General features: G+C 39.9%; 2 protein-coding genes across 3 annotated transcripts; one reads left to right on the top strand and one right to left on the bottom strand.

Annotated features, from left to right (window-relative positions):
- Positions 1-2,670, bottom strand: LOC132118352 (armadillo repeat-containing protein 1-like). Its single transcript, XM_059528149.1, has 7 exons — positions 2,499-2,670; positions 1,836-2,000; positions 1,615-1,706; positions 1,140-1,329; positions 914-1,030; positions 746-820; positions 1-616 (listed from the first exon to the last, which is right to left on the bottom strand). Exons 2-7 carry the CDS (start codon positions 1,986-1,988, stop codon positions 425-427), a joined length of 819 nt encoding a protein of 272 aa, XP_059384132.1. The 5' UTR covers positions 1,989-2,000; positions 2,499-2,670; the 3' UTR covers positions 1-424.
- mtfr2 (mitochondrial fission regulator 2) lies at positions 2,591-11,067 on the top strand. Of its 2 annotated transcripts, none has more exons than XM_059528147.1 (8): positions 2,591-2,720; positions 3,039-3,192; positions 3,329-3,433; positions 4,031-4,155; positions 4,384-4,586; positions 8,584-8,866; positions 8,943-9,126; positions 10,482-11,067. In XM_059528147.1, exons 2-8 carry the CDS (start codon positions 3,121-3,123, stop codon positions 10,524-10,526), a joined length of 1,017 nt encoding a protein of 338 aa, XP_059384130.1. In that variant the 5' UTR covers positions 2,591-2,720; positions 3,039-3,120; the 3' UTR covers positions 10,527-11,067. The 2 variants fall into 2 exon arrangements, with proteins under 2 accessions (XP_059384130.1, XP_059384129.1); XM_059528146.1 differs by lacking the exon at positions 2,591-2,720 and adding an exon at positions 2,920-2,944.
- Positions 11,068-11,298: the final 231 nt, after the last annotated feature.

The raw sequence follows: 11,298 nt of genomic DNA, 5'->3' as shown, positions 1-11,298 counted from the left end.
CTTCCAGACTTTTATTTTACACAAAACAGCATTAAACATTTAATCTGTCTTTCAGCTGATTCCATCGACACCAAAATGAAAATATTTACAAGAAATCAGAAAGAAAGAAAGATGATACAACAGACAAACATTCTTCTGCAGAAATTTTGGATACTGAGAGGGAGGAAAGAAATGTTTTCATAAACATATATACATTTACAACATGAACTCAACATCTATCCATATATCAACACAGAGTTGTGATGTGGCGGAGATCTCACACATTTGCTAAATTGAACAGCTTAATAAAGCACATTTGTCAGTTCCTGACCTTCAATTAGTGCTTTATGCTCCAGTAGTGGTGCAACTTGTTCTTCTAAGCTGATCGGTCTTAAAAATGTTGAGCTCCAAACTCAGCCAGGAAAAGTCTGTGAAACTTAAGACTTTACCAGTAGAAGGTTTTAGTGAGGAAACTGGCTGCCGTGTTCAGCCAGCTGCCACTGGTGTCTTGTTTAGCACCAGTACGTGACACTGCACGGTCTAGCTCTTTCTCCGGACTCTCTTCCTCTGGCAGGTAATCAGGCAGGTGGCAATTCTCTTCTACCTTTGAGCCAGAGGTGCTGATTGGAATGAGAACCTGGAACCATAACACAGCCATGTAAATAAATAACAGCAAGTGTATGGGTCATCAACCTATTTAAACAGCATATCACCCTCACTATAAAACACATTTAAATACATACTTAAAAGCAACAGAAACACCCACCTCTTCTCCATTTTCATTTTTCAAGACTTGCTTAGCTGAAAGCACTTTTGTGGCAGCAATAGCAGTGGCCAGACTCTAAACAAAAGATATTTGCTTTTAGTATTTCTTGAAAACAAATCTGCTTTTATTGGTTGCCTCTCCCCTTACAGAAAGAGGAATATTGTGTACCTCTGTGGACAGGTCGGCCCGGATGCGTACAGTGCATCTCTTCAGAGCCATCTGGAAGGTGAAGCTGATTACTCCTTTGACTCTCAAAAGGGCCTCCTCACACACACCTCTCTGATCCTGTCAACACAAGGCAACATCTGATTTTACTCTGTAATCTGCAGAAATATGAGAAACCCCAGTTCAGATCAACAAAGTGCATGTGTGAAAGCTTTGTTATGGTACATACTGCCCCATCCAAGCCTTGTATATGGAGGGTAACTGATTTTGCTTTCTTGTTGGAGCTGTTGATGAAGAACTGGGGTTTGTTTCTCCTCTTCTGTTGCTCTGGACTCTGAGAAGCCGGTCTCTGTGTTTGAGAACTCAACACACCATACACCTCTTTTGCAAGGTCTGTAATATCAATCGTCACACCAGTCCTTCAAAACAGTAGAAAGGGGACATAAATAAATAATGAAAACAAGACCTCCCCCCTCCAGATATAAAAATGAATTACAAATTTATATAGACATAAATAACAATATAAATATAAAAAACATCAAAATACTAATAAAAGCTATAATAGTGTCTCAAAGACACTAACTGATAAAGAACATAGATATAGACAATTTTGAATATAGACGTTTAAAATAAAATAAAATAAAAAACATGGAAAATATTAATATCTTTAGTTTAAAAGTCAAAGTAAGTAAAAATTAAGTCACCTCTCTATCAGTGTCTCCAGGCTCACCATCATGCCAAGCTCGTTTTTCATGGTGTTGATGTTGCGGGGAGATTCAGCCAGGTACCGCAAAGTCTGAGGAGACACAAGCCTTAAGAGCTCAGTACAAGAAACATGCAAAACATTAAACAATTTATCATCACAACCTGCTCTTTTTTCAGTTTAACAAGAATTTTTGCACTGACAAATCAGGTCTGGGTGTACCTGGAGGGTGGCAAACAGCACTTTCGGGTCTTTGTGGTCGAGGAACAGCACTAGTCCTGGAAGGCAACCTTGGTCCTGAACAATCACCTCCCGATTCTGTGGTTCAGATGCCAGGTCCCGCAGCTGTGTGACTACTGATAATGCATCCATCATTTCTGTGGATATCTGAAACAAAATAGGATATGAAAACGAATTAGTTGAATCATATGTGATAGCACAAATTCACTTTTAAAAATAAACATGATCCAATACTTAAATTTATTCAAAACTAGATCTCTTGGTTTTCCCACTGGACACTATTATATGTATATGAGACTAATTTTTAATAGTATATTAATAATAGGTCCTTTAAATAGTAACGTTATACGTTCTAAATAAACTTTTCGAATGTAACTAATGTTACCGAGTGAAACTAAATTAGCTAACGTTAACAGAAAAGCAATTAATTACAGCACAAAAGCTGAAGACACCAAGAACTATCTGTCTGTTAGCATGAAAGCTAAGTTACATCGCTGGAACTCAGATTTGAGTTTAATGTAAATGTACATTCCTGTAATTGAGCGAATCCATTTTTCTTTATTTTCACCTTCTTATACATCATTCCTAAAAACCAACTTCGTGTAATATGTTAATTAAATGCTAAAATTACAATGTACTACTCACCACCGCCGTTTACTTAACAGCGCACAGAACAGTCAAATACAAAACTTCCCACTCCTTCTGTTTAAACAAAATGATTGGTTGAAGGCCCCTGATGACGTTCAAAAATCCTTCAAGCCGATTGGCTACAGGCGCCAGCCCTTCTCTTGGGACCAATCACAAACACTCTCAGGCAACGAGCTTTATTTGAGTTTATCCGCAAGGGAAGCGTGATACGAGGAAGAGGTAAAGTGACAAATACGCATGAAATAAATCGACATTGTTTGTAGAAGCTCAATTTTGTAATAATACAACGCATATGTGTTTAAATTAAGAGCAGATTAACGCATGGATTTGAAATACCTGCGTGTTCTTATGAACCAGGCGATGTATTAACGTTAGTGGCTGATGCCTTTGATGCTAATAATTAATTACTACTGTGGTTAATTACGCCTCTCTCGTTGATGCTGGTAGTTTGTCCTCCGTGTTTAAAATTTAACTTTGCACATTTAAACGGCGATTTTTTTACAGAATTGAATGAATGCATCTGATTTGCTCCCTCAGGTCACGTGGAGGAGTTTGCTGCAGTGTGTTGTTGGCTCATCTGTCAGCAGAAATCCAGCTGAAGCACTCAGGAATACTGCCAATGTCTTTGCTGGAGGACATCGTTGAACTGCTGAGATGTGTCCTGGAATACTTTGGAGTGCCACCCGACATGGTAAAGTGAAAATTAATTTAGTATGCAAATATATTTGCATGTAACATTAAAAGAAAAAACATAGTTTTACAAGCTGGTTTGTAGAGTAAGTGCAACTTTTTAACTGTACATCTTTGTGAACTGTGTATTGTTGCAGTTGGTTCCAGTATGGGACAGTACATACTGTGGACAATACCGAAGCATAGTCCGTATGATTGGGACAAATCTTCCCCTCTCTCCTCAGCCACGGCTGCGGTTTCAGGTAAACATGTATTCTGTTTTTACTTTTATGTATATTCTCGGTATATTTTTTCATATTTTATTTTCATTTTCATCTTAATATAGATTGTAGTAATTTTGTTATTTTTCTTCCTTTTTTTAGTTTAGTAATTTTTCAAAAAAAACTGAAGCATATTTATTTAGAATTTCGGTTACTTAAAACAATTACAACCATGAATGTAAACAATAATGATGAGATAAACCAGTTTTATTTTACAGGCATGGACATGTTGTCATAAAAAAAAAAGTCCATATTAGCAAGTACACTTTTAACTTAACCTTTAACAAGTAGTTTCCTATTTTTCTTAAATTTCAAAGCTGCTGTTTAGCTGTTATTCAAATCAAATAACCATTTTTGCACATCAGAGAAAAATATTTAAGTTTGAAGAATATTTATTTTATTGTTGGTTCATTAGTAACACAAGCATAATGGATGCTTTTATACAGGACATGCATGGCTTCACTTGATATGAATTGTTAATAAGAGTTTTAGAAAGCACTTTAAAGTCTCGTCACATGTAAAAGGCTTTGAAGGTCTTAAGAGCATTATTACTAATGAGTTCTTACTCTTGGTTTCAAGATTCCTCTGCAGACATTTAAGAGACACGGCCATATTGATGTGACGGTGGACACCCCAGCCATTCCTACGTTAGCAGATGTGCTTTGGCTGGTGGAGGAGGAAGGGGACAGCCACACTAAATTAAGGTAGTCACACATCAGAAGCCATATAAACACAACTACACAACTGTCTGGTGCTTATTAATAGCTCACTGACAGCATGTGTATAAGATTGCTTTATATTCTTCAACATATTAACAGAATATATATTTACAGAAGTTACACCTGTAATGAATTCTGTGTGAGGCATTTTCATAAAAGTTTTGGTTTATGGAGAAAGTTCAGTGTCATCACATCTTACCATGTTTATAACAGGAATGTCGTCCCGTTGGGGGAAGCTTTTGAGATTCCCTCATTGGGGTCTGAACATCCATTGTCCGTGTCTGTCCCGGTTCAGAGGGGAGGCAGGGTGCTGGGACAGGGCACCCAGCCAGAGGCCCTGCAGAAGATCTCCGCTCTGGAAGAGGAACTACAGAGACTGCGAGCACAGATTGCTATGATAGTCACAGCTCCAGCAGGTAACATATACTATGAATTTCTATACAGTGGGGAAAATATTTATTTGATCCCCTGCCGATTTTGTAAGTTTGCCCACTTACAACGAAATGAAGGCTCTGTCATTTGTATGGTAGGTTTAATTATTTTAACGGATAGAGACTGAATATCAACAAGAAAGAAAGATTCTAGAAGTGGCGCCGATACAGGATGGCTGCCTCCGTGACGTGCTCTGCAGTTGTTTTTGTGTTTTTGTTAGTTTGTCCTGTCTTTAGTTATATTCCTGCAATCAGTTTCACCAGGGACGAATTGCTGGATATTCGGCAACACACATCTCCCGATATTTCACCGGTTTTCGACTATTCTGATGTTTTGCTGGACATTCTTGTCGGCGGAGCGGCTGCGCTGATCACACGCTTCAAGAGGACGCGCAGGCGGGGAAAGCGAGCGGGAGCGCTCGTGAGACTCAGAAAACGCGGATTTCGAACGCCGTTGCCTAGCATCCATCTGGCAAATCTCCGCTCTCTACCCAACAAAACGGACGAACTTCTTCTGCTCTCTCGGACAAATAAAGATTTCTCCCACTCTGCTGCTCTGTGTTTCACGGAAACTTGGCTGAATGACACCATACCGGACAGCGCGCTCCATCTGCCGGACTTTCAGCTGTTTAGAGCGGATCGCGACGCAGAATCAACGGGGAAATCGCGCGGCGGCGGGACATGCTTTTACATCAGTGAACGGTGGTGTACAGATGTAACTGTGTTAAAGAAGACGTGCTGCTCAAATCTCGAAACGCTCTTCATTAACTGCAAGCCGTTCTATTCGCCGCGGGAGTTTCATTCGTTCATTCTGGTGAGTGTTTACATCCCTCCTCAAGCGCACGTGAGCTCAGCTTTACAGAAACTCGCTGAGCAGATCACAGAGACAGAACAACAACACCCAGACTCTGTTTTAATCATTCTTGGGGACTTTAATAAAGCCAATCTCTCCCGTGAACTGCCAAAATACAGACAGCATGTTACTTGTCCCACAAGAGACAGTAATATATTGGATCACTGTTACACAACAATAAAGGATGCATTTCACTCTGTTCCACGAGCAGCTTTGGGACGTTCTGATCACCTTCTGGTTCATCTTATACCGACCTACAGGCAGAAACTAAAATCAGCTAAACCTGTATTAAGGACTGTAAAAAGATGGACTAATGAAGCAGAGCAGGATTTACAATCTTGTTTTGACCTCACTGATTGGAGTGTTTTTGAAGCTGCTGCCACTGATCTGGACGAACTCACAGAGACGGTAACATCATATATCAGTTTCTGTGAGGATATGTGTATTCCTACCAAGACTCAACTAAATTACAACAATGACAAACCGTGGTTCACTGCAAAACTCAGACAGCTCCGTCAGGCCAAAGAAGATGCTTACGTGAAGGGGGACAATGTCTTGTATAAACAGGCTAAATACACACTGGAAAAGGAGATCAAAGTGGCAAAGAGGAATTATTCTGAAAAAATAAGGACTCAGTTCACTTCGAACGACTCCGCATCAGTGTGGAAAAGCCTAAAGAAGATCACCAATTACAAGACACCACCCCCCAGCACTGTGGAAAATCAACGACTGGCAGACGATCTGAACGAGTTTTACTGCAGGTTTGAAAGAACACCCATCACCTGCCCTGAACACCTCACCACACAACCGTTCACACCAATAACAACTCCTGCAACCAACCCTGAATGCCTCTCCAAACAAACGTTCACACCATTCACAGCTCCTGCAACCAACCCTGAATGCCTCTCCACACAACCGTTCACACCATTAACAGCTCCTGCAACCCATCCTGATCACCTCTCCAATCAACCGCTCTCACCATTCACAACTCCTGCAACCAACCCTGAATGCCTCTCCAAACAACTGTTCACACCACTCACAACTCCTGCAACCCACCCTGAACACCTCTCCAATCAAGCGCTCTCACCATTCACACCTCCTGCATCCCCCCTCTCCCCCACACCTGCAATACAGATCAGCGAGGATGCGGTGCGCCAGGTCTTCAGGAAGCAGAAAAGGAAAAAAGCACCAGGCCCAGATTGTGTTACACCAGCCTGTCTGAAATCCTGTGCTGACCAGCTGGCCCCCATCTTCACAAAGATCTTCAACAGATCGCTGGAGCTGTGCGAAGTCCCTTCATGCTTCAAACGCTCCACCATCATCCCCATCCCAAAGAAATCCAAAATTACAGGACTAAATGACTACAGGCCTGTGGCTCTAACGTCTGTAGTCATGAAGTCATTTGAAAAACTGGTGCTGGCCCACCTGAAGGACATCACTGGACCCTTGCTGGATCCTCTTCAGTTTGCCTACAGAGCAAACAGGTCTGTGGACGATGCAGTAAACATCGGACTGCATTATGTTCTGCAACACCTAGACAGACCGGGGACCTATGTGAGGATCCTGTTTGTGGACTTCAGCTCTGCCTTCAACACGATCATCCCAAACCTCCTCCTGCCCAAACTAACTCAGCTCTCCGTGCCCACCTCCGTCTGTCAGTGGATCAACAGCTTCCTGACAGACAGGCAGCAGCTAGTGAGGCTGGGAAAATACACATCCAGCACCCGTACAATCAGCACCGGAGCTCCCCAGGGCTGTGTTCTCTCCCCACTGCTCTTCTCCCTGTACACTAACGATTGCACATCTAAGGACCCCTCTGTCAAGCTCCTGAAGTTTGCAGATGACACCACACTCATCGGCCTCATTCAGGACGGTGACGAGTCTGCTTACAGACAGGAGGTTAAAGAGCTGGCTGTCTGGTGCAGTCTCAACAACCTGGAGCTTAACACGCTCAAAACAGTGGAGATGATCGTGGACTTCAGGAGAAACCCCCCTGCACTCCCCCCACTCACCATCATGAACAGCACTGTGACTGCAGTGGAGTCATTCAGGTTCCTGGGCACCACTATCTCTCAGGACCTGAAGTGGGACATTCACATTGACTCCATTGTGAAAAAGGCCCAGCAGAGGTTGTACTTCCTTCGCCAGCTGAGGAAGTTTAACCTGCCACAGGATCTGCTGAAACAGTTCTACTCCACCATCATCGAATCCATCCTCTGCACTTCAGTAACTGTCTGGTTCAGCTCAGCTTCTAAATCGGACCTCAGAAGACTACAGAGGGTAGTCCGGACTGCTGAGCGAATTATCGGTACAACCCTCCCATCTATTCAAGAACTGTACTTATCCAGAGTGAGCAAAAGGGCTGTTAAAATCACTCTGGACCGCTCACATCCAGCACACTCCCTCTTTGAACTGTTGCCATCTGGTCGACGCTACAGAGCACTGAGCACCAGAACGACCAGACACAGGAACAGTTTCTTCCCTCAGGCAATCCATCTTATGAACAGCTGATAATAACTGTGGGACACACTACACTATTTATATTTATATACACTACACTTTTTATCCAACACACATACTTAGCGTACACGTAAATCTTTTGCACATAATATACATGTACATACATGGAACACACTATACTACTTATATTTATATTTATATAGACATACACTTATTTATCCAAACACACATACTTAGCGTACAGTTACAATTTTTCCACATAATATACATGTACATACATAAATGCTCTTTTTAATATACCTGCCATACATTGTCAATTTGTATATTGTCAATCCTTACCCACCTATTTGTATTTTTTTGTATTTTTTATTCCTTATTGTGTTTTTTTGTTCTGTCGCTGTTATGTTGCACTGCGGAGCTCTGTCACGAAAACAAATTCCTCGTATGTGTGAACATACCTGGCAATAAAGCTCATTCTGATTCTGATTCTGATTCTGAAACACATTATATAAGCGTTAAGAAATTGATTTGGATTTGAGTGAGTGAAATAATTATTTGATCCCCAAGCAAAACATGAGTTAGTACTTTGTGCAGAAACCCTTGTTGGCAAGCACAGAGGTCAGGCGTTTTTGTAATTGGTCACCAGGTTTGCACCTTCCATTTTTCCAGCTGTTTCTGGCACTCCATGCTCTACTCCTCTTCCAGTTCCTGTCCTCACCTCCACTCCTGTCTGTCCTCCTCTGCCGCCTCCACCTCCACCACCACTTCCTCCTCCAGCTACGGACAGCTGCGTGGAAGTATCCGTGTCAGATGTGATTCGTCAAAGACAGGCAGCAAAAAGAGAAAAGCTTGCACAGTATGATTCACCTGCGTCTACAGCACTTGCTGCCCTGCCCTCTATGTTAGAGGTGCTGAAAGACCTGAAACAAGTCAAACTGCGCTTTGTGGAGAGGTATGGATTAACCTGCTCAAAGTTTAAGCACAGCTGCGTTTTAAGTTCAGTACTGAGTATGCATTTGTATTTGTAGATCTCCAGGTGGAACTCCAGTAAGGAGACGGAGAAGTAAAGGATTGGCATGTTCATCTGATCCGGCAGCTCTTATTGCCGAAGCACTGAAAAGAAAGTTTGCACATAGACGGAGAGACGATTCGTTTGGTAAAGAGAACTGCTCAGTTGAACCCTCACCTTTCAGCAGTCCAGATACTCCCAGGGTAGGTTAAATCTTTTTTTCCTGTATAAATAATAATAATAATAATAATAAAAATAAAAATCCAATCAGACTGCATAGTATTCAATGCTTAATAATACTTACTGTGATTTAACTTGCAAAGGCTGTGAATTAATTAAATAAATATGTGCTGGATGTTTCAGAGTGAAGCATGGCACTGTCTTCTTTTTTTACACATTAGCAGCTCATGATCCTGTTTTTTCAGTGTCTCTGCTTGCTTATTACCTGCATTTGGGAAATGCAAATCATATTCACAAGTTTGTAATGAGAAGAGATTATAGTTGTCTTTAGTTGTCAACAAAAGAGAAGCTTTAAAGGCTCCCTGCATTTTTTTTGCCAAAATCTTTCACCAAAAACTTGATGGTTTAACTTTTAAAAAATAAAGATTTTAAGATAACCGTTAATATTAGTATTGCAATTTACAGTTAACCATACAATTATTGTATTGTTTAAAAAAAAAAAAAAAAAAAAAAAAAATATATATATATATATATATATATGTATATATATTGTTTTATAGTTAAATAATATAAAAATATCTGATTTTAATACTTTATATGAATAATAATTACATAAACTATAGAAAATCTGATCAAAACAGTTTTTTTTTTTCTTTTAATCAGATGTTTGATCTTTGTGTTGTTGTGCATGTACACAAACATTTTACTGTTGCTTCCGAGTAGTAACTTCCTTAGATTATAGATAAGTCAATTAATTGCAGATTTTAAAGGTGGAATTGGGGTCTCTGAGTGTCATTTCAAAAAAAACAAAAAAACATGATAACCCAACCTGGGAAATAGATGTTAAACTAGCTGGGAGCAGGGAGCAGGATTCATATCCTTCAGAATGCAATAATAGCAGAGAAAATCTCATTTGAACCACTAAGGGAATATGTCTGAATAAAAACATCAGTGTTCAATTTTGACCAGCAGAGGGCGACTTTTCTTTGCTGTGTCCATGATGGCAACAGTCACGTTAAAGCTGTGCAAGCTAGCCACCTCAGCATTGACTGAACACATTTCCTAGCACGATCTAAACCGTTTATGAATATTAAATCAGATAAAACAAAATCCTATTAAAAGCATTTATGGCCATTAATGATTTGGTATGCTTTTTTGAAATACTTGTGGTCTTCATCTTCTAATGAGATTTTCCTCGCCACTTTCCAAATCTTTGCCACACAAGTGTTTGTTTTCTAGCACTATTACACCATACTTGGACAGAACCTTTGACGTTTTGCTAATAAATAAAGTTTAGCTGCAAATGCAGTTTAATGAGAACACATTGTGTGCTCTTGCATTGAATGCATTGTGACTTTAGTGTTGTATTGGTTTACAGATTCTCCCTCACACCAGACGCAGCCAGGGACGTATTCACCTTTGACCCTCAACCTTAAAGTCTTTCAGGAACAAAGATGTGTCTGTGTCATGGACTGACATGACATATCTTTTTAATGTTGGTTGCACAGTCTCTCTTTCTCTTTCCCTTTTCTCTCTGTATTAATCACATGGGCCTCCATCTGAGTACACTGTGCATGTTTTTTAAGATTTTTGTTCAGACATAATTTTTTTGTATGTGCAGATTTTTATTTGTAAATTATGTACAATGGACTTATTCATTGTGAATGACTAATTACGGTCATTGATACAGGATGACATTAATTATCTCATAGGATGCTACAAGTTAATTTCTTTCAGCTTCCAATGTAGTTTATAAATAAGGTCTTCTCTGCTCTATGCAATGCTTCTTTTTTATAAAGGTTTTTTTGGGCTGGCTTAAAATTCTGTGAACAAAATATAATTCATGGTACTTGGTTTGCTAATAATGTGTTCATCCATGTTTCTCATGTGTTATCATCCTCTTCTACAAAGTGCTAATGCAGTATCACTTTCAAAAGAATTAAACAAGTTATATGCCTTTCAAATGTGTTCAAAATTATATTAATATCTGACCGTCTAAAACTAATACTATCTGACCTATTTCTCCTTTTTTTAATTTAAATATACAACTTGATCCTCTAACACTTGCACTCTTTATTAATTATCGAAAAATAAATCCTGGGGGAGAGGGTTTTGTATCACCTTGAAAGAGTGTATTTTGCAATAATATACTTTGGCTATGTTATTTAAAAAAAAAAAATTTCAGTGATTTTATT

This window comes from Carassius carassius, chromosome 37, assembly GCF_963082965.1.
Source record: "Carassius carassius chromosome 37, fCarCar2.1, whole genome shotgun sequence".
In the NCBI taxonomy this organism is placed as follows: Eukaryota; Metazoa; Chordata; class Actinopteri; order Cypriniformes; family Cyprinidae; genus Carassius; species Carassius carassius.
The sequence above is the reverse complement of the archived record's forward strand: the minus strand, read 5'-3'. Positions and strand labels throughout refer to the sequence as shown.